At 38.4% G+C, this 23,371-nt stretch overlaps 2 protein-coding genes across 6 annotated transcripts in view; both read left to right on the top strand.

Moving 5' to 3' along the window:
- Positions 1–557: 557 nt before the first annotated feature.
- On the top strand, positions 558–7,936 carry tmem30aa (transmembrane protein 30Aa). Its single transcript, XM_057344338.1, has 9 exons — positions 558–989; positions 1,073–1,192; positions 2,606–2,713; positions 2,853–2,940; positions 3,390–3,536; positions 4,092–4,304; positions 4,511–6,335; positions 6,746–6,835; positions 7,040–7,936. The coding sequence occupies exons 1-7, from the start codon at positions 741–743 to the stop codon at positions 4,702–4,704; spliced, it is 1,119 nt and encodes a 372-aa protein (XP_057200321.1). The 5' UTR covers positions 558–740; the 3' UTR covers positions 4,705–6,335; positions 6,746–6,835; positions 7,040–7,936.
- Positions 7,937–10,480: 2,544 nt separating this feature from the next.
- Positions 10,481–23,371, top strand: part of col12a1a (collagen, type XII, alpha 1a) — a 57,556-nt gene continuing 44,665 nt past the window's right edge. For 4 of the 5 annotated variants that reach the window (XM_057343200.1, XM_057343201.1, XM_057343196.1 and 1 more), the window contains exons 1-12: positions 11,240–12,995; positions 15,018–15,134; positions 15,223–15,363; positions 15,495–15,545; positions 16,135–16,398; positions 16,617–16,781; positions 16,869–17,042; positions 17,153–17,443; positions 17,652–18,254; positions 18,703–18,981; positions 19,089–19,361; positions 19,454–19,723. In XM_057343200.1, coding sequence (XP_057199183.1) covers positions 12,848–12,995; positions 15,018–15,134; positions 15,223–15,363; positions 15,495–15,545; positions 16,135–16,398; positions 16,617–16,781; positions 16,869–17,042; positions 17,153–17,443; positions 17,652–18,254; positions 18,703–18,981; positions 19,089–19,361; positions 19,454–19,723 — 2,776 coding nt within the window. In that variant the 5' untranslated portion in view covers positions 11,240–12,847. Of the gene's footprint in view, positions 10,614–11,235; positions 12,996–15,017; positions 15,135–15,222; positions 15,364–15,494; positions 15,546–16,134; positions 16,399–16,616; positions 16,782–16,868; positions 17,043–17,152; positions 17,444–17,651; positions 18,255–18,702; positions 18,982–19,088; positions 19,362–19,453; positions 19,724–23,371 lie in introns of those variants that run through there. The other variant, XM_057343197.1, reaches the window with a different exon arrangement.

Raw genomic sequence — 23,371 nt, 5'->3', positions numbered from 1 at the left:
ACTGATGTTGTGTTTTATATGCTGAGTGTTGGTATCTGCGCAGTTTTTTTTGACAACGCATTTCATTAGGCATGAATAGAACATACATTCGTTTACCCATAGTGCACAACTTAAAACTCTCCTCAGATCAGCTAGAAATCCAACATTGACTCTAAAACTGTGAAAGACAGATAAAGCAGTCTTTTTGTAATAACATAGTTTAACATCGGGATGTTCTGATGATCATTAGGAACATATAATGAATTCATGCATACTGTTAATGTATTCTACGTGATGCATACCTCCTAGCCAAATGAAACACACAAAACTGATTAATACGGTCTCTCTAACACTTCTACTTGAATTGGGAAACACAGATATCTCTAATATCGCTTGCTAATGTCACAATAAATCAACATAGACCGTAAAAACACATGTTCTGCACAGCCCCTCCCCTCGCAAATGGGCAGTTTTTAGCGAGCGCGAGCGCGAGCGATGCTGGTTGCACTTTTCTCTACAGGTTCAGTACGACAGCGAACGTCATGACGTCACGACGCCGCTTTCACTCTATTGGCTGTTGAGTTTCCGCGTTTACCGCCTTGCTCATTACGGAAATAATCACCTGTTTTGCCGTCGTGAAGCGTTACAGCACGAACGTCAATGATATCAGCGAGATAAACCACCGAACGGACAATCAAAACAATACAATACATTCAAAGTGATCGTTTAGCGTCCGATCGTCTGTAGAGGATTAAAGAGCGATGATGGCGTCCAGCTACAACGCGAAGGATGAGGACGGGCATCATCCCGGTTCGGTGGGCTCCGGCGGTCCGGGCGCCGTCAAGAGCAGGAAACCCGATAACACGGCGTTCAAACAACAGCGGTTACCCGCCTGGCAGCCCATCCTGACCGCGGGCACCGTCCTGCCTGCTTTCTTCACGATCGGACTCGTTTTCATCCCCATCGGAATCGGACTTTTCGTCACATCCAACAACATCAAAGAGTTCGAGGTGCTTACCTTGACCGCGTAACTATAGCAACCGATCAAACGTGCGTTATCGGCACTGAGTTGATGTGTTGATTTTTGTTGTAGATTGACTACACCGGTGTCGACAAATCCAGTCCGTGTTTCCACTGCTCTCATAACTACAGCTGGAACAGCACCAGTGCCTGTACCTGCTCTGTGCCCTTCACCCTAGAGCAGTCCTTTGAGGTATATACTTTATTTTCATGTACACTAGTCTTCAAAAGTCAAAACAATTCTCATCAAAACGATGCAATGACACAATTGTGTTTTGATAAAAGACTTTGTTGTATTTGATCATCTTTAGCGTAGTGAGTCTTTGCGTGGAATGTGCAGAAATGCTTTATAATTTTATCTTGAGGTCTCACTTCTGTTCTGACACCTTTTTCATTATTTAAGTCATTCTTTTCAAAAACATTTTTATTAAATCATTTTATTTAAATGTTTGCATAACTGTATTTTTGTCTATAAAACATTTAAGCATACACTTTGGGCTTGAAAGGTGCGTAAACTAAAGAGAAACATTTCACTTCAACAGTACACGTGCTTGTGGTCTGTGTACCTCAGCTTTAGTTTGAGGTGTATGTTTCTCCATCTGCGCCTAAAGTTTGTCTTGTTTGTAGCCAAATACTGTACAACATATCACATTTCAGCAGTCTTGGGTGGATGTCAAGCTTGGTTTTGGCCATCACCCTTCTTTTACTTCACATGACAGCAGTTGTTGAAAACAGGTCAAGCCTTTATATGTAAACCAGCCTGTCGATCTATGATCCAACATTTCCTTGTGCAGCTTTACGGAAATTAAAATAATTTCACATGAATTCATTTTGAAATGAATAAAAATGAATGTTTTTTTAATACAATGTAGTTAGTAACCATGTTGTTTTGTAAGATTGATTTTTTGTATAACGTTTCTTACTCTTTTACTTTTATTTACAGTCTAGTCTTATTGTTTTACCATTCATTTATTCATCTTAACATTTTGGTTTGCACCTGGATTTCATTATTTTATTATTGTTTAGAACTAATCTTTGTATTTCGGAAGATAACTAACAAGAATGTGAATTACAGTGAGGATGTACAACAAAACATTCAAAATAAACCAAACATTTTAGGTGCACACAGAAACTTCCCAGAAGTCATTGTTTGTGAAGAACATTATTAACTGTACACTGTGGCTGTTCCTCACTGTTCTGTTTTCATCCCCGTGAAGTGAAATATGTTCACCGTGAAGGTCCAAACAAAAGGTGGTTTATTTATAGGTGCATTTATCTATAGCTCCATTAAGTTTTGTTACTTGGCCTGTGATCTCTTTTCCAGGCCATTTATCGATCAAATAAAGCACACTCTTGTATAATGCAGTAGCATTTTACAGGATAGTTTATTGATCGCGTCTGTACAGGTTGAAACAGAATTGTTTCCTGCTCATAAGACAATAGGTTGAGGATCAATCGTGAATAAACTGCCTTTGCGTGTGTATTTTATGAAAATGCAGAAGCTGCAGATGTGTATCTAGACTGAAATAGCCGCACGCAAAAGGTGGATGTGTGTTGTCAGATGTTTGTGCTGGTTATGCTTTTGACTACATATGGTTTGTTGCAGAGCAATGTTTTCATGTACTATGGGCTGTCCAACTTCTATCAAAACCATAGACGTTATGTCAAATCAAGAGATGACAGCCAGTTGAATGGGGACAAAAGCTCTTTAGTGGTAAGTGATTCCAGTTAATGCGTTTGACCTTAATTTATGTTTAGAGAAATGTATTTCATAACAGTTTCAACAACTTGTGCAACAAATGATGCTGATTGTGTCATATATTTAGGTTCAAGACCTTGTTTTTGTTTTACAGAACCCTAGTAAAGAGTGTGAGCCGTATCGGAAGAGTGACGAGAAGGCCATTGCCCCCTGCGGTGCCATTGCAAACAGTCTTTTCAACGGTAAGACAATTATGTAAGCTTGCAATGGACCATGTCTTAAATGAACTTGTGTTCATTTCCTAAGATGTTTCTCAGATTTATATATTTATACCATGGTCTTTTTGAATACTCGATTCTGATTGGCTGGAAGGCGTGCATTAAAACCCTTTAACGCACAGGTAGCTCCAGTAAGTTTGATTACATTTGAAATTTAACTTACAAAATCACAGTAATTTTCACCTGTTTGATCTAAAATTTCACTGTAAACATCAATAAAAGATTTAACTTGGCAAATGACCATGGTATAAGTGGGATAATCCACAGCTAGCCGTGCGTTAAAGGTTTTTAATGCACGTCGCATTAAGCGTCGGGTGGTTCTTGGCCTCCACGTCGTGCATTAAAACCCTTTAACGCACGGCTAGCTGTGGATTATCCCTTACATATATTGCATATGTTACATATATTTCTAGATACTTTGGAACTGTTTTATATCCATCCCAATGGAAACAGAACGCCTATTCATCTGGTAAAGACAGGCATTGCTTGGTGGACTGACAAGCACGTGAAGTTTAGAAACCCAGGAGGACACGACAAGAACCTCTCTGTAGCGTTTCAAGGTAAATGAAGCTGAGTGATGGTGAGACAGGTGGACAGACTTTATACATACTATATACAATAGTATGTTTAGTTTTATTTTATACTTTATTTTATTTTATATTTATTTAATGTAGCCCCAATATGCTATTGAAGATATGTAATTGAATGTCCCATGTAAGTAAACGTGACTTTATCTGTACATTTATACGTTTATGCAGTATAATAGAAAAAGGTGGCCTAAAATATAAAGTGAATTGCATAAGCTTCAACATAAAATGACAAAGAATTAATAGTTCTCAATAAGACACACTTGCATTACAGAAGATATATGATAGTTATATGCCTAAGAATGTAATTACATTATTACATAATAATAACAACTTTGGTGTCATCTACTCCAAAGTTATGCAGTCATGACTCATGAGTCAGCGAGGTGTATAACAGTGGACTCATTACAGAGCCCTGCGGCACACCAGTGTTTAATGTGACAAGTCGAGAGGTCCAGGTGTGGATAATGACTGGCTGTGTACTGCTGCTTAGGAAGTACAACCTAACAGCATTATTTATCGACACAGAAACCAGCAAACCAGTGAACTGGCTTAAGCCGGTTTATGAGCTGGACCCCACCGATCCTGACAACAATGGTTTCATCAACGAGGATTTCATTGTGTGGATGAGAACAGCTGCTCTCCCAACCTTCAGAAAGCTTTTCCGCATCATTCAAAAGAAGAAAGACAGCAATACCCCGACATTACAGCCAGGAAACTATACCCTGGAGGTGACCTACAGTATCCTTGACAATAATATGCAATCTCTGTATAAAACATGTTTTAAACGATCAATGTCATGAGACTAAGATGAAAAAATAACCCTGGGTTAACTGTGTTATTTGTTTTATTTCTATGAAATGTATATGAATAACAGGTAATAGAGTGTGTGTAACAGTCGAAAACTAAGACTGTATCTCTAGATTTCTTTAATCATGTGAATCCAGATTACCCAGTGCGCAGTTTTGATGGCCGCAAGCGTATGATCCTCAGCACGATTTCCTGGATGGGAGGAAAGAACCCTTTCCTGGGCATCGCCTACATGACCGTGGGCGCCGTGTGTTTCTTCCTGGGAGTGGTTTTACTCATCATCCACCATAAGTACGGTAACCGCAACAACAATGCCGACATTCCCAACTAACACGTGTCAGCTGAGCTCTTTACACGTACGTAATGACGTGAGATATGCAAGCATGAGTCACACGAGTACAGCTGCTTAACTCATCTCTCATATCTCACACAGAGCAGATGCTCCTATGTAAACATATAGGCGGCTGGAGGGACTATTAGCAAATGTGTTGCTGGTATTTGAATTAATCTGTTTTAAGCATTTAATTATTTTGCACCAAAGATCTATCATAAAAAAACCTAAGCAGTGTCTTCATTCTGAAGAATTGTGTGATGAGGACAGTGTTATGACGGGGCTAGAATTATCTGTATATTATTATACAGTAGATGAGTTTTGTTGTGAATCTTACAAAAACGTTACCAGTTACAATTTCATTCCAAGAAAGAAAAGTATTGAAATGATATGTTGCGTAGAGAGGATGAGGTTCATTTCACGGTTTTCCTCAAGCTTCTCATTTTTGTAGCGCAACCAGTTTTAGTTTTAAGTTTAGTTTTAATATAATGTGGATTGTTTTTAGATTTTCATTACTGTCAATATTTTATTTGCACTGTAAAATCTGAATGCTATTTAAGTATTTAGCATTACAGTAAAACGAAGTTTAAACATGCTTAATTGGCATAAAAATGATGCCACAATCCCAAAGCACCTTAATGGAAATTACGACAGGCTTCCTCATTTATGCAGAATATATAACTTGAACATTTGACAGGCTGTGTGAGATTCATTCACTTGGATATTTTTGCTGATGGCATGGTGCAATCCATCACAGTCAGGTTTTAAGAAGTGATTTTAATGATGAAATAATATTTCTGATGTACAGTTTGACACATGCATATCAGCAAAGATTGTGTGAATATATTCACTGAAATGCTGAACTGTGAGCGTTGAGAATTTGATTGAAGCAAAGGTGTTCATTTTTTGAGTTTGTTGGAAAATATTGTTATATGTATTGTTAGAAGTATGTGTTTAATAGCTGGTAGCTTTATTAATCTTAGTTGTGTGAATGTCCTGTGTTGGGCTGTAATTATGTCTGTTATTTTAAAGTTGTGAAATAATAAAAGCATGAGCACTGAAATTGTGTTTTGGTGTCTTTACTACTTAAAAAAACAGACCATACAAATACTATACATTTCTAAAACCGTTGGGCAAACCTATGTTTAATAACATCACCAATAAAATCTGATTCATCATTGGTATTGTACATGTAGCTTTATTTAAGAAAATACATGAAAGTGTGCTTGTAACACCTTTGGTGTCTTGAAGTTTGCTAATCTAGTGTTTTATTTTTATTTTTTATTCTCCGTATTCCATGCTTTAGCAACGAGTTCAGTTTACAAATCTGTCTTTAACAGTATATAGGACCACGGCAGAGTAAACTTTAAAATGGGATTTAATTCACTTTAAAATGGGATTGTATTTCAATGAATATTAAAAAGCGAATTTTGAAACAAATTTACAGGAATATTTTGGACGCTGCTTTTCACTGTCCAGCAGAGGGCAGTTACTCGTCACTCTTCCCTCGAGCAGCCTCAACAGCGAGCAGAAGAAGAAGTGACATTATCAAACGTCCTTGTGCTGCCGCGGCTTTCTGGGCGTTGCGATCTAAACTAAAGCATAAATTCATCATGTTTAGACACTTAAGGGTGAGATTTAATCACTGTTTCATGTTTATATGTAGAGGGCTTAAATGAGATTCGAGTAGTTGTCTTTTGAAGCGTAAAAGGGGTAGATGTGAGGAAAACGTTTAGCATAGCATTTGCGCTCGTGACCTCCTGGTTCTTAAAGGAGATGTTAAGGATGTATTTGTGTGTAGCAAAATCTAACGCATCTAACAAAGACATTTCAGTAGATTGACATTTATTATAGTAAATGTTGTTGTTATTTTATGATGTTGTTTCATGAGCTTATGTCATATCTTTAGCTTTTTCACATTAGGATCGCACTGACCCATTTAGTGACAGAAGGAAGGTTTTGTCAGTCCTACATTGGTCAGCATGTGTTGTATATGTATAAACGTGAAATAAAATGCGTTAACTTTTGTTTTGCCCTTCAGACCTTGCAGCAGGTCTCCAGACGCACTCTATTCAACAGTGCACCCAGACAGCTGGAGAATAAAGTCCCAACAAAGCAGAAGTTGTTTCAGGTTAGTCCTCTTTACCAGTTTTGACCCAGTCCAGCTAGACTGTTCTCTCCTCAGAGTCCCAAAAAACCTAAAACGTTTTACTTGATTTACGATCGTCTGGTATATACTGTGCCCTCCACTAATATTGCCATGGCACTGTATTGTCCTCTTTGGCACTTGTCTGTTAATGGTACTGTTAAAGTTAAGACTGCCATTTGTTCCCAGGTTCTGGACAGATATTGTGGATGAACAGATAAGTACGACATGATTGGCTAATAGGGTTCACTTTCGTAGTAGGCTGTGATTACTAATCTTGCATGTGTTGTAATGCTAAAATAGTTTTAAAAAAGTGTCAAATTAAACAAGTAGTGTAATGCTTTGCTTATTCTGTAACCGTTATATCACTGGCTTTGATGCTGTCATATTCTGCTCATATCCGATCAGCGCTAAATTAAGGGTGGTTGTTTTTACATATTTCGCTTTAAAAAATATACTGCAAGATTTAGTTATGAATTTATTGGTGTTTTTTACACAGACACAGCGGTAAAATGGATTAAACGCATGTTCTGCTTTTTTTTAATGTCTTAAATGATTTTCTTAGGTACACCTTTTGCACACCAGAACTATGGCATTTTAAGTGGTTTGCTCACCCTAAAATAAAGGGAACTTTTGTTTTACTTCATGTTGTTCCAAATCTGTATGCAGTTATTTAGAACACAGTAATACATTCATGTAGGAATGATGTAGTTTGCATAAACAATCAATTATGCAACAACAGTTGATAGCGACTAAAGTCTTTTTTGGTTTTATAGCAGTTTACATCATTCATTTGACATAGACACCCTCGGTTCTTCTGTGTGGAGAGTGTTTTATCACTTTTGGAGAAGATTCAATGAATGCCTGATTTTTGTCTGGGCGTCACACACACACAAGACAACTTTATGGTTCTGACACTCGCTTGTCACACAGAAGAATTATCTTGCCTCGATGCGTCTTTCGTCTACTTCTTCTTCATCGTTGGTATCAATGTGTGCTCGGCAAGACCGTTTTGTGCTTGAGAGCCATCAAGTCGTGTTTTACTGTAACTTCAGCAGCTCCAGGCACGTGAACAAAAGCCCCCCCCCCAAAACGAGCCCGAAGCGTTTACGCCTGCTGTTTTGCACATCGGTGTGCACACTCACATTGGCGCCCTTTGTTTAGTCCTGAGGCGTTAAACGCTGGCGATTATCGTCCCTGTGTGGACAAGCCTGTCTGTTTCACTTAGGTCCACACACACACACAGTTGCTTGATGGTAATGTGTACTTGTATAATTATACAAATTATACAATTATACAAATAATTATATATTAATATCAGTTGTATTAATATTCTGTTCAACTCCTTTTTTCCAGGAAGACAATGGGATGCCAGTTCATTTGAAGGGAGGTGCAAAAGATGCTCTCTTGTATAGGGCAACAATGGCCCTTACTGTCTTTGGTAAGCTCTAAACATAATGAACACTGACATTCATTGATATCATGTATTGCTGTTTTTTCCTTTAAAATTGAACATGTTTACTTGGGAATGTAAATAGTGGGTTTATGTTGGGTATTATGAGTAAATAATAATTGTAGTATTTAATATATATTGCGGTCTTAATTCCGTATCATTATCCTATCTACTTAGAACCATTGTCCTGCTCTAGTGGGATCTCTTTGTATTTAAACTAATGAAAGGTGTAAATAGTTTCATCAGTTTGTTTTAGTTAGCTTTAGTTTGATCTTACACTTTTATAGGGTAATATGACTCGGGGTCACAATAATCTTATTCAGGATTAATGATCTGAAAGGTCTTTCCACAGAAGTGTCAACAAATGTCAGGTTTTATTGTTTTTTTTGTGCTCCTTTCTTTGGTATGTACTCTCTTTTTCTACTGTATTGAAAAACCTTTTCTCTCTACAGGTTGTGGTTTTGTGGTGTATTCACTTATCGATGCTGCATTGCCCAAGAAGAAGGAATAAACATTCCCTTATGTTCCCATGTCTGAGCTGTAAAGATCATTAAACCTGTCAGTTATTTTCAATACATGGATTCATATTTATTGATTGTACTATAAAGTACATGTAATATGTAATAAAATGTCATACTGTACAAACAGCCCGTGTATTCCTAATATTGTGTCACCTCTCCTCAAACACAATCGTTTGAACATGTATGCAGTCACATTCTTTGTTTTGTTTGCCAAATTAGCATCATAGTATGGTGAGATTTATGGGTTTGTGATGATGCTTAAATTCCGAATGAGTTGCTTTAGGAGTATTTAAACATATGAAATGGATTCAAAGTGATCTAGGTAGATGCTAATGCTGCTATGTGTATGAAAAAGGTCTAGGTAGCTGTGAAAGCTGCTCACGAAAAATATGTACTTGGTTAAATACTAAAGTGTGATTTAGGATGCTGTTGGCAAATAGAGGTGCACTTAAGCAAAACTGTCTACTTTGGAACCTTACGTTTAGCATGCATACTTTGTTTATAGTGTACTCATCTTCATACCATTTACTCTTGCGTTAGCAAGTATACTTTGTTTACTACTACATCAGCACACATACTTTAAGGTGTATTCATATTTGATACACTTCTACATTAGCATGCATGCTTCGTTTGCTGTAGGTTTGTCATGTCCTTGTAGTGTAAATTAAATCTAACGACTTTTTTTATTTTGACCAGGTTATACAGGTTTAGAGTATATTTTCTTTGCAGAATCTAAAGCATAAAACGTCTAATTTACGAATAAATATTAAAACATCAAACCAAATAATGAACCAAATAATATCGTTCTAGGAGACTTTAAATAAAAAAAATGTATGCAAAATGTTCCCAATGGTTATGGGTTAATGGTTAGGGTTCTTTTATATTTTTGCGAAATCTGTCGGTCTGTTTCTCCAGCACGCGCTTTCTCCTCTCCGGGGTGCAAAGAGCGCGAACTCCTAGTAACATTAACGGTCATTGCTTTTTTACTAATTTAGGTCACAGCAATTTCTTGATATTCAGTCTTTATTTAATAACTTAGAAATGTAAGAATAAATACATTTATATTTTATTGTTTTCAGAAAGATTTAACACAACTAATTGATGTTTGTGAGTGAGTCCTGAGTGAAGGCTAATAACGTTTTTCATTCTACTATCTTAAAAGCGGACAGCTGCTGAGGTAAGACGATCTAATGTTAGCATAAAGTTAATGAAATGTTTATTTATTTGTCAATAGATACAAACCGAAGTTTAATGTAATTAGTTATGCGATTTAGACTACTTCACTGTTTTAATAAAATGTGTGGTGGTGATGATGACGAGGTAGCCTAGTAGGCCTACAGTGCAGTTTGATGTCGTACGAGATAGTTGTGTACTTCATAAAAAAGTTCTCTTAAATTTACACTGTTAAACAATTATAACAGTTATCGTTCTTTGTGTGAATGGCCAGCATTTAGAGGAACGTTTTGGGAACCGAAAAAGAACGTCCTTGGAACATTCTGGGGACCATAAAAAGGTGTCAGCTGAGCACATCCCACTAAAAAGGACCACTGCTCATTTAAAACTGGGGGCTCCATTCTTGAGGAATTTCGTAAAGGAGTAAAGTGAGGAACAACCCCCAGGTTGAGATCAGACACCTCCCACTCTCACAGAGGTTTTTCTGATATCAGACACCTCCCATTCTCACAGAGGCTTTCCCTCGATGCTGGACGAGCCTCTCAGTTCTCATTCTGTCAGCAGAGGGACATCAGCTCTGACTTTCCATCCGTATTATTATAGGACACTTGAACAGGTCTGAATGTGATTTTATTCTATTCACACATCTCTAAAGAGTTCTGAGAAGTTTTGTAGCTTTGTAATTGTGCTCCGGTATCAAATAGAATGTTAAATTACTATTGCGCGTAACGTTTTCTGTCATAAAAGTTCAGTTATTCTGACGTTCTTTTTGTAAATATTTTTGGACCTTTTTTATTAGATTCATTTTTTGTTTAACTGCTTTGTTGAGATATGCATTTATCTTTGTAAATTGTATTTAAACATGTGTAGGGAAAATGCAACGTAAAGATTTTTTTCTTTTCAAATTTAAGCAGAACAAATATATTTTGAGTATTGTTATTAATTGAAGTTGCAGTGAAGTTCGCATCGGCATCAATGAGCTCGTTGAGTTTTCAGTGCATTTTTATAGATGTCCATGTAGAGGCGCTCGTGTGCTATTATGCGGATCAGGGGGTCCTGTGTAGAATAACCATACATGGGCAACAACTCTATTTCATTGATAAAAATGATGATATACATGTATCTAGGCCATATGTAGTGCATAAAAAACAGAATATATGATTTTTCCGTCAATTAAAAATAATGTAATATGGATGCAGTAATGTTTAATGACAAGTTACATTTTCTTTTATTTCTAGATTGATTCATGAGCTGCTGACTGTCTCCCTGTTTAAACATGAAGATCAGGCTGTGTTTGGCCGCTGCTGCACTCTTAACTTTATTACTGAATTCAGTTGAGGCTCAAGGTATGGTCGGTCTCTAAAGTCTTTCTCTCTCTCCCCTGTAACTCATTTATTTGATAAAAATGTATTTTCTGAAACATATTTTTGACTTCATTATCAGACATCTGCGAGCATCTGTTTTAGTACTACTTAAATACTGTGGTCAAATATAAATAGAATTTCATTTTAAAATCATATTATATGCAGTAGTTTAACTACTGTATATTATAGTATATATATGTATTTTTAGCAACGCGTGATTTTACACACACTAATAGGTTATATACGTTTTTAAGCCAAGTAGATTTCATCGGCTTTAAAAATGAGCAAAATATGTTTCAAAGTTGCACATGTAATTTCAGTATACTTTAAACCATGAGCTTACAAAGAGACAAGTAAAGTAAAAATGCTGAAATGTTTCGGATGGAATATGTTTGTGTCATCTGTTGCGGGGCGAGCCTCTGCAGTTTTGAACAAGCAAGTCTGGGATGGTAATCACATCTTCTATGAGTCATTTACTGCCCAATGAATTACCATAAGAGAGCCGGCTAATGACTGAGGGCTGAGATGAAAGGATTTCATTATTAAACAGATCCGGACAGGTTAAACAGCAGAGGTTTTCATTTTTGTGTTATAAATTCTGCAGCATTTACGTTCTCAAAAGCGTCCTTAGAGCTCTTTCTGCCCTAGGAGCTCAAAGCCCTGCAGTTATCGCGAGCTGATGGATGTACAGCAGAACACACTTGCATGGTAATCTGGAACGTTTTATTGCAGAACGCAAGTGTTAATATACAGGGGAAACTACTCCGGCGAAGAGTTTTTAATAAAAACATAATTTCTTTCAGTGCCATCAGTGACAGGCGTAGTCTGGATGAGGGTTTTCTACCGCAAGATTTGAAGTTGTTTTAGTTTAAGTTAGATATATTGTTTCAGTCACCACACAGCATCAGTTTAGCTGTCTCGGGAGAATATCTGAGGATGAAGCGTAAGTCGACTGGAACACCGAATGGAAACATGTAATTCATTCATTTTTTGCGCTGTAACAGAATGGAAAAGACGTAACATGAGAGGACTAAATTAGTCCTCAAGACAAAGAGGCTTTTCAGGCTTCCTGCAGCCGTCGTCGAAAACGCCGAGTTGCAATCCATATGGAAAGTTAATATGCAGTAATGTTTAAAGTCAGCACATGCTGCGGAATTACTTTGGCTTCTGTTCGGCCTCTCTGGGAGACTCCGACCTCTTTTTCGAGCCGCCTGGCAACCACGCAAGCCAAAAAGAATGCCTGTCTGGCTGGAGGTTATTGACATGGGGCCGACTCTCTCCGGGGAGCGACAGAGGTGCTTTTTTCCGACGCGCCTCTTTATTCTGAAGTTCCCAGAAACTCCACACGAGCGGACAGTTTGGTCATTTTCGTTATTAAACTGTCAACAAAGTCAACAAAACTGTCACGTTTCATTATTTCACGCTCCACTGAGCTAGTATATTGTATTTTAGACTGTCTCCGAGTAAACGCTAGGTAGAGTGTTGTATGTTCATGTTGTGCGTCGGTGCCGAGACACCGCCCGTGAGAACTCTCAGCTTGACCCCTGAAAATCAGTCTGAAGACTCATGGGGTCCAGGCCTGTTTGGACACATGAAGCTAATCGACCCCGGGCCGTTTGAGTATGATGCGTCAGGTTGGTGAGCATTCTTCTTCCGGCAGACCCTCAGCTCTGTGTTCAGGTCGTGTTGTTTGTTCTTTGCCTGTGCAACCGGTGTGTTTCCTCCATCGTTTATTTTAAAATGATATCCTGCTGCTCTGGCCTCCACCTCTTTCCCCTCAAAACTTTCCTTCCTCTTGTTTTTGCATGTGACGTTTGCTTTATTCACATTAGCTGGTCATTAGGTACCCTGCTAAACAAACAGGCACAGCTGGTTAACACAATACTCTGTGTTTGTACTGCTTAACTAGCTTAACCAGAAACAATGTGCTGGTTTACCAGCTGCACCAGCATGACAGCCGACCCAGTGGCAAATCCAGCTATTTGTACAGTAGTGCATGAAAATATTAAGATGATTAAGATTTCAACAAGGAAGATCTGCCATTATATATATGATACATCTATAGAAGGCATTTTTTGGATCTTCATCACCTTGTTGATGAGCATTAACATTAAATACACTCTTAAAAATAAAGGTTCTGGTTAATCCAATGTATAGTATCGAACCGTATTGCATCCTTATATAAACTCAACAAATATTTATACAACAAATATTGATACAAACATCAACTATTCCCCCACACGTGGTTGTAAACCTGTATGTGACTTTCTTCTGTAGAACACAAAAGAAGATATTTTGAGAAATGTCTCAGTGGTTTTGTGTTTATACAGTGGAAGTCAGTGGGGTAAATGTTGTTTGGTTACCAACATTCTTCAAAATATCTTCTTTTGTGTTCTGCAGAAGAAAGAAAGTCATACATGTTTTGAATAACATGAGGGTAAATAAGAACCTATATTCTAAAGAGTTCCTTTAGCACAACACTAGCTGCAATCCTGACAAAATCCGCTATTTTTTTTGTAAAGGCAAAGCATGTTTGATATCATATCCTCTGTGTTTTACATTTAGAACCAGATCATCTGTTTTTCCTGTGCATTCAAGACATTATTCTGACATCAATCGTCAGCATCCGATGTCGATGTTGAGCGTGTACGTGGACATCTCGACCTCCACCTGCTGAGATGAGATCCACAATGCATTGATGTAGATTGCATGTTAATGTCTATGACAGAATATCATTTTAAAATACATTCGTAACTTTTCTATGTGTGGTTCCTCGTGTACATGGAAGCCGTTTATCAAGTTGTTCACACAGCAACTTTCTCATGTACATGTGCATGACACTGGCAACCAGCGGAATGTGGATTTGTTTTTTCATTAATACAAGATTATTTCATAATATTTTGTTTGTTTGTTTGTCAATATTTTGGTTTTGTACAGTTTTTACATCTATACTAAGTGTCAAATGAGTATGTGTGAAAAGAAACTACACAAAAGTCGGTCACGATGAATTGTGTATTCTTTTTCTGAGATTTGCAATGGATGTGTGTCTTAAAAATACAACCTGTTAGTATAGATTAAGTTCAGTCTTGTTTAATATACAGTGTGTGTGTATATATATATATATATATATATATATATATATAGATGCACTTACACACATATATAACATATAAATGTTCACTTTACATACTGTTGGCCTCTTATCATCATAAAACTTGATTCCATTGTATAATCAACATCTTGGGAATGATACGATTGATTTATCACGTTTTTTTTCCCAGTGTACAGGCATGCTTTGTATTGACAGCATTCAGCATGCATTGGATGGTTGTCTGCATATGGATGGGCGATGAAGTATACGGGTATAGAAATGTGTTTAGTCTTTCACAGCTTGAGCTGCAGACCGTGACATTCCGGGTTATGCAACTCAAGAAAAGGCCATTTGATCCGTTCGAATGGCTTGCTTCGTGTTTTGTCCTCTTCACTATGGTTGTGTTTGTCCTGCCCAACAATGAACAACTGAACTTCAGTCCTGAAGTGTTTGTCGTTGGGATTACTAAAATAATCTCTTGTTTTTTGAGCATTATTACTATTATTCATTCAGACGTCTCCATCTCTTTCGTGAAATCTTGACTCTATAAACCTCTTCTTTGCAGTGGAGCCACCATCAGACTTGAAATTTAAAATCATAAATGAGAATACGGTGCAGATGTCATGGATGAGACCTTTATCTAACGTACATGGCTACAAAATACAAGTAACATCAGACACCGGTGAGCGAGATCAACAGTTGTCCATAGCATTCAATGAGAAGCTTCGAATGATATATCTTCTAACGTGAGATCCCGCTATCTGTTCCAGATGATTCCAGAGATTTAAATCTCCCTGAATCGGCCACAAGCACATCTATCACGGATCTAACTCCAGATGTGGACTATTCAGTGGCAATCAGTTCATATTTTGCCACAGAAGAAAGTATTCCTATTCTTGGCCAAATCACTAGTAAGTGTGCACCAGAAATACTCTACTTAATGTTTGCTAAAATATTACATTACTACTACCTACAGTATATGGCAGTTTAAGGGTTTTTGGTTGCTGCCAAAATGAAGATCTAATTTCTCCTTCTATTACAGTTCAATCCAGTAACACAAATGAAACCAGAAAGCCACAGTCAGAAGCCATCAGTGAGTATTTTCACCATTGAATCAGTGATTTTATCATTCCAGAAATTAGGTACTGTAATTTTGCTTCTTGTCCAGACAGATTAATTGTACCTGGCATGCTATGTATACAACCTTCCTCTGGACTGTATCTCCAACCACTGTGGGCTTTGTGAATTTGTTACTGCTTGACAAGAAAGGTTGCCGAAGAATTAGAACTGATAAGAGAGCTCATAAAATAGAATTAGAGCTCATAAAATGCATTGCTTTGCGCTGTTGAATGGATAGATTGTTATAATACAGAGGAAAGGTGAGGTCACTTTCCAGCCTAAAGGATTGACCATCATACACTCATGTTTTAAACTCATGGAAAGGATTACAGTCGTAACCCAAGTCACTCACGTTTCTTTTCTTGCGAGTCCAAATAGTATAACCAAAAAAAAGCCAGTTCAGGGTAAAGTTTTGAAGTGCTGATTAAAGAAAACAGAAATTTATTGAAAGTTCCATTTGCTCTGAAAGGCATAAATTGCAAGTCGCTAAATTAATTTTCCACTTAGATTGTGGGTAATGGCACGGGCTTTCTCTCATGCCTCCTACTTCACTTGTCTTGCAGAATGTTCAGTGAGTGCCATTGCGGATCTGGTTTTTCTGGTGGATGGCTCTTGGAGTGTGGGAAGAGAAAACTTTAAATACATCCGGAGTTTCATTGGGGCCATGGCAGGAGCCTTTGACATTGGGGAGGATAAGACCAGAGTGGCTGTGGTACAGTACAGCTCAGACACCAGAACAGAATTTAATCTGAACCAGCATTACAAACGGCCCAACCTTCTACGAGCCATCAAAAATCTGCCCTACAAGGGTGGTAACACCATGACAGGTGCGTGACAAAAATCGACTTTCCATGATTTCAGCAGGTAGGGCATGTTCTGAGATAAGCGCTCTTGTTAGAACAACATTAGTATAAACCAACTACAACTTCTTTGGTAAACTTACAATATGCTTTTCAAGGTAGTTGGTGTCATTTATAAGGGATTCCATTTCGCTAGCTTTTCCTTTGGCATGAACATAATTTTGATGTATTTCATGCTCAACCAGGTGATGCAATGGACCATCTGGTAAAAAACACTTTCACCGAGACAGCCGGCTCCAGGAAAGGCTTCCCAAAAGTAGCCATGATCATCACGGATGGAAAGTCTCAGGACCCAGTAGAGGAGTACGCCGAACGGCTGAGGAACATCGGAGTAGAGATCTTTGTCTTGGGTTTGTATCTCTATATCTCTTATCAAGCATTTTCAAGTGAAGGTTTCAAGTTTAAGATCTTAATCAAATTTATTATGTCCTACTCAGGTATCAAAGGAGCAGATGAGGATGAGTTAAAGGAGATAGCCTCTACTCCTCACAGCAAGCATGTATATAATGTTCCGAACTTCGACATGATCGATCAGGTCCAGAAGAAGCTCATCAGTGAGGTGTGCTCCGGAGTGGAGGAGCAGCTAAATACCCTAGTAAGCGGAGAGGAAGGTACAACCCAACACAGGCACTGATAAATAAAATTGGATGATCTATAAAATAATTGGATCATTACCCATTTTCAAAACCAAACCTTTGATTATATATGTCTCTTTGTGCAGTTGTCGAACCAGCTTCAAACCTCAAAGTAACAGACATCTCCTCCAAGTCCATGAGGATTACGTGGGATGCATCTCGTGGAGATGTCACAGGCTACAAGTTGCAGCTCATTCCCACGATTGCCGATGCCAAGAGGCAGGAGCTATACACGGGGCCCACAATGACCATGGCCAACGTTAGAGATCTGTCACCAGAGACTGTATACGAGATCAATCTGTTCGCCCTCAAAGACCTAATCCCAAGCGAGCCAAGAACTACCACAGAGAAAACTCAGCCTGTGAAGATATCTACAGGTTAGATTTTAGCAACTGATTTGTCATCTGGCAGATGCTTTTTATAAAAAACAATCTACAGTAGATACATTACAGGGAAACTTGAGATTAAGTGTACCGATAAAAAAGTAGTCTTTTTTAGTAGTAGAAAAAGGTAATTGAAAACCTTTACAGTGCCTGCTTATTTATTTGAATCAGTATTCAAATTTCAGTCTTTTGTCTTCTATAGAGTGTTCTCTAGAGGTTGAAGTTCAGGCCGATGTTGTTCTGCTGGTGGATGGCTCCTACAGTATAGGACTGCCTAACTTCGCCAAAGTTAGAGCCTTCCTCGAAGTGCTGGTCAATTCCTTTGACATCGGACCCAATAAAGTGCAGATCAGCTTGGTTCAGTACAGCAGGGATCCTTTCACTGAGTTCGCCTTGGACAAGCACCATGACATCGCTTCAGTGGTCAAGGCCATCCGCACCTTCCCCTATCGTGGAGGATCCACCAACACCGGTAAGGCCATGACCTACGTGAGGGAAAAGATCTTCGCCACCGGCCGGGGTGCCCGCAGTAATGTTCCACGGGTCATGGTCCTCATCACGGACGGCAAGTCCTCAGACTCCTTTAAAGATCCGGCCAATAAACTGAGGAATGCAGATGTTGAGATTTTTGCTGTGGGAGTGAAGGAAGCAGTACGCACCGAGCTGGAGGCGATTGCCAATGCTCCTGCTGATAACCATGTGTTTGAGGTGGAAGACTTTGATGCTTTTGAGCGTATCTCAAAGGAACTGACCACATCCATCTGCTTAAGAATTGAGCAGGAGCTCCATAACATCAAGAAAAGAAGTAAGTGTCTGTTTTCTTCATTAGAGTAAAGACATTTTATTTCATAAGTGAGCTGTACAAGAAACACAATTGCTGGAGTAATATTAGACATTGGAAACATATGTTGAGTCTTGCTCTGAATTAATCAACCTTGGAAGAAATATTTGATGGTATCTTGATAATGATCACATTAATACTGAATTGGTTGACTACCGTTTAATTCAAGACAACAAAATACCAAAATTTGTATTATAATGTCTTTGTTTGAACATGCAGTATTATTTTTCTGATGTAGTGTCCTTAGTCCTGTTTTTATGAATAAGTCTCTGCTTGTTCTAAATGTCACTTTCATACATTAGACTCTCTGCAGCCACATTAGATTTTATTTTAGGTCCACCAGTGTTAGACAAATATGTAAGTCCAACATATGAAGTGCCTTCAAATCACAAATATGTGTTTGGCCATGCAGGTTTAATTCCGCCCAGATCTCTGAGCTTCTCTGAAATCACCTCCAGGAGCTTCAGGACCTCATGGATTTCTGATGCAGAGGATGTCCAGTCTTTCCTGGTGCGTTTTAGGCCAGCGGCTGATGTAACTGGAGACTATATCTCAATGGTGGTTGACAGTGACACCACCTCTGTCATTTTACCCAATCTCATCCCCCTGACCACCTATGAGGTTAACGTCATCGCTCAGTATGACAAAGGAGACAGCTTTCCTTTGACGGGAGAAGAGACGACTTTAGAAGGTATCCAATCATATCCAAATCCAATTATTTAAATATACAGCTTATTGTACGATGTAGGGTTCATGAACTGCATATAATCGATGACACATTCCCCTTTCATAATTTAGAGAAAGGCCCTGTTCGTAACCTCATGGTGAGCGAGGAGACCGTAGACAGCTTCCGTGTGTCGTGGAAAGCCGCACCAGGAGCAGTGCTGAGATATAAACTGTTGTATGAGCCTGTGGGTGGGAGAGATAAACTGGAAGCAGAGACCGATGGGAGTCAGGTCACGATCGTGCTCCAAGAGCTGCTACCCATCACCACCTACCGTGTCACAGTGTACCCTGAATATGCCGTTGGAAATGGGCCCTCCTTGGACACCGAAGGCACCACTAAAGAAGGTCAGAACTGTTGGAGGACTTGTTGCTTTTTCTCCCTATTTGTTTTCAACAAAATGACAATAAAAGTAATTCCATCTCTTTGATTCTCTCAGTTCGGGGCTCTCCGCGTGATCTGAGGGTCTTCAATGAGACCGTGTCCAGCATGAGGCTCTCGTGGCGGGCCGCTCCAGGAAATGTGGTTCAGTATAATGTGGCCTACAAACCCGATGGTGGCGAGAGGAAAGAAATAAACGTGAAAGGGGAAACAACCACTGCTCTGCTGAAAAATCTGATACCTGACACGGAGTATGAGCTGTTTGTTAGTGCCCGTTACTCTTCTGGGCTCGGAGATCCACTTTTGGGAACAGGCACCACTCTGGAAGGTAAGAGACCTGGTAACTTCTTTTTTTCACATGTTTGCAATGTGCAGTCCTCCCTGTAGTCACACTTGTGTCATATAATGAGAGGGTGGTTAAATCACTCTCCATGACCCATCTGAATTCCCCCATGTGGGCAGGAGATGAATTAGCTGAGCTTGTACAAATTTCCACATTCATGCTTGGCACGACATGAATGGCGAGCGAAAACAAGAACCTCAAGAGATTGTTTCATTTTTAAATACTCAAGGGATGTTTGTTACATTTAGTCATTTGTGTCCCACTTTTTCAATGTTACAATCTAAATACTGTACCTGGCTGCTAGTAAGTTCCTTACCAGCAACTGTTGGCAAAGAGTGAAGTTTATCCCTATCTCAGCTTAACTGATAAAGAACATGTCAAAATGAATGATGAATTTGCAATAAATGCCACAATAATAAGTTTCCCCCAAAAATTATTACAACATCAAATCTGAACCACTAATGACTACCCTCTGTGTATTAAAGCACATACTTCATAAGATGGTGATTATTCATGCTGACTCAAGGAAGGAAACGTGACTAATTTCTCTGAACTGAGCTTCATTCAACTCTATGTCCTGGTGGATAACACAACAGTCTTTGTTTCAGTTACTGCCCTCCACCTTCAGAAATATGCGTAAGGGGCCAAACCAGTCTAGCAATTAGGAAGTGACCTTTGACAAGAGCTTCAGGGACGGATGCTGAGAGTATTTCAGTTACATTGGGTCTCCTGAGGAGAAAATACCTACTTTAGCCCTTTTGAATAATTTGACAATATAAATATGGTCTTCGATATATAAATAAGTGTCTTCAAGGGTCATTTTGGGTATTTTTATTATTTTTTTCTACTTTGAAGTATACTGTTTAGTATTCCAGAAACTATGCTATTCTAGTCTAGTCTAGCCTTATGTTTTTTTTACAAGTTAACCCCAGCAACAATTCAAGCAACATCAGAAGCTGGTGTGTATCTACAGGTCTACATAATTAAAAGTCAACAAAAGAATTCCGACTCATTGCACTGTTTGGTAGTTATAAGCCAGTGCATTTATGGCAAGACCCATAATGACCAATCAACCTGTTTGTTGTGAGTGCGACATCTGGACTTTATGCACTTGGACAATCTGAAGATACATGCTTTATCTAATATCTTTGGATCGCAACGATCGCCACTCCAGGCTATGTTTTTTATATTGTATTTGTATTATTTAATTCCTGATAATGGCCTTAATGTGAAAGAAAGACGTGTTAAAGGGTTTTTTTCTTTGGGTTTTTCCAAGTTTGCAGCAGATGTATCAGTGAGCCTTTGGTGTGTTTTAACACCTGGTAAACGTGGTTGCAGTCAGCATGAGTTTTGTCTCATGATTGTTTGTGTGGAAACTGGGCTCGGGGGACTATGTTTCTGAGCCAGACTTCTGCTCTGTTTCACTGAATATATATTAAGTTCTGTGAGGAGAGGACAGACCTCACTCAATGGCTGCCCAGATGGACCAACAGCAAATTACCGAGCTATTGTAATGTGTAAAGTCATCATTCAATAGTTTTAAAGTTATTATATGAATTGTAAGTTTGATATTAGATAAAACATAAAAGTTGAATGTTTCTGAGAGGCACTTGACTGCTGTTTTACGCATTGAAATGATCTATAGTTCAGTGGAGCACTTTTACTTTTGTGTTTGAATGTAGCGTGATGGTGTTGTCTGCGGATCAAACAAGGTTTATTTTAGAAAACTGGTCTTGAGACACATACCTTATAGCCTGTTTTTGATGTCCCTTTGTCCTAACAGCTCATATAGTTTGAATGAGGGTGAATACATGCATGAGGTGGTCAGTACTAAGGTCAAGGGGATGTATTGGGTTCAAGGACATAGCTTTTGAACGTCAAGGTGTTTTAAACTTGGAGTAATTCAGGATGAAAGCCACATTGATGCTGGAACTTCTGTTCTCGGTTAGCATCAATATTTTGTTTGGATGGAATGCAAAAACAAGGATCAAAGAATGAAAAATAGCATATGGAGAGTTCAAAAGGCGTCTGCTTTCGATCTGGCCTCAGAACGTAACATTATAAGTAGAAGAGCATTAATAAGCTGATGCATTGGTGGATCTCTGTTATGTGGCCACATCTTCTATTAAAGCAGAATGGCACAAATGATTGTTCATTAGTAGCGTGTGTAAACTAAGCATTCTAGCGCAGCAGAATGGCATTGGCCGTTCATCTGCCAGCGTAATGAAAAGCAGCCTGCAGATGACATTAGCACATGTACTGCTCTCTTCTGCACTCCGTCAGAAAAAACAGACCTCTGTGTTGCCACCGGGCACTGAGTCCTGACCTTTCTGTCTCTTCCATCTTGGATTAGTTAGTGGTGTGCGCTAATTCTCGAATCACTGTTACTTTTGGTCATGCCTGGGTTATTGATTTAAATTGAGATATAGAGGAAAATGTTATTGCTAAGTATTTTATAGCTCAAGAGATTTGATGGAGTTCTCAGTTGTGGTTCATTTAAGTGTCAACTGATACTGTAATTATTGAAATCCATGAAGAGTAGGGATGGGTATCGTTAAGATTTTATCGATACCGATATCGATATCGATACTGCTTATCGATACCAGTACTTATCAATACTGTTATCGATACTACGCTCTATAATTTGATGCAAAAACACATGATGTGACAAGATGTTAAACATTTTAAGTTTCTTTATTACAGCTGAACTTTAGAACGGCAGTTTACAAATACTTCTGAGCAAACAGAAAATGCCACATAACAAAACGTTTGTGTGTTCCTTAGCATACCACTTACGGCACTTAGCATGTGCATAGGAGCACATCGTAATGTAATTCAACATATTTACTTTACATCACTATGGTTATTTGGCTGGTAGACCCTATTTCTTTTTTCCTTTCTGGTTTTAGGTCTACATAAATTTAAGTACTATTAGTACAGTATAATAAAGTAATATTTTTTTAATTATATGTACTATTTTTTATAATTTTACTAGCACATTTACTTCAATTTACTAAAGTAAGTAAATATACTCTGTGGCCGAATTATTAAAAACAATGTTATAACTTGTTCTCAAATAAAGGACTTTTATTTTGACGGGTTTCCGCAACAACGCAAGTATCGATAGCAGTATCGTTTGTCATGAAGCTTATCGATACTCCACCGGTCCAAAAAAGTACCGGTTCTCGGTACCCATCCCTAAATTGAAGAGTGTGGAGGTGTAAAATGAGTGTAGATTGTAGAGGTAAAATAATCTGTATTTGGGTAAATTTGATGAGAAATTTTTGAGCTCATATTGAGTTCTTCAATAATATTGACTTTTGATTGCAGACTTGACACATCTGAGCTCAGTTTGAGACATTGTTGAGATCGAGATGTCTCAGTAGAAATATCTTAGATGCAGATGAAACTTAAGCAAAAGTTTCCAGTTGCTCTCCATTTTATCTCATTGATGTCTAAGAGAAATAATTAAGATATTAAAAAGATCTCATGCGTGATTTGTTCTTCCTTGGGGCTTAAGACACTTTGAAACCACTCAAAACACCCTCACATTAGGTTGGCAACCTTTCCACGGGCATCCATCTTTGCCATTAGAAAATCCAGAGAATCCATTTGTATTGTCTTATTATTTTC

This window comes from Triplophysa rosa, linkage group LG10, assembly GCF_024868665.1.
Source record: "Triplophysa rosa linkage group LG10, Trosa_1v2, whole genome shotgun sequence".
NCBI lineage: Eukaryota > Metazoa > Chordata > Actinopteri > Cypriniformes > Nemacheilidae > Triplophysa > Triplophysa rosa.
The sequence above is the reverse complement of the archived record's forward strand: the minus strand, read 5'-3'. Positions and strand labels throughout refer to the sequence as shown.

What these genes read in the sequence shown, in the direction of transcription:
- tmem30aa (XM_057344338.1), top strand. Translation starts at nt 741, where the DNA reads ATGATGGCGTCCAGCTACAACGCGAAGGATGAGGACGGGCATCATCCC. An exon ending in GGGACAAAAGCTCTTTAGTG is followed by an intron (nt 2,714 to 2,852) that starts GTAAGTGATTCC and finishes TTTGTTTTACAG; the next exon opens with AACCCTAGTAAAGAGTGTGA. An exon ending in TACCCTGGAGGTGACCTACA is followed by an intron (nt 4,305 to 4,510) that starts GTATCCTTGACA and finishes ATGTGAATCCAG; the next exon opens with ATTACCCAGTGCGCAGTTTT.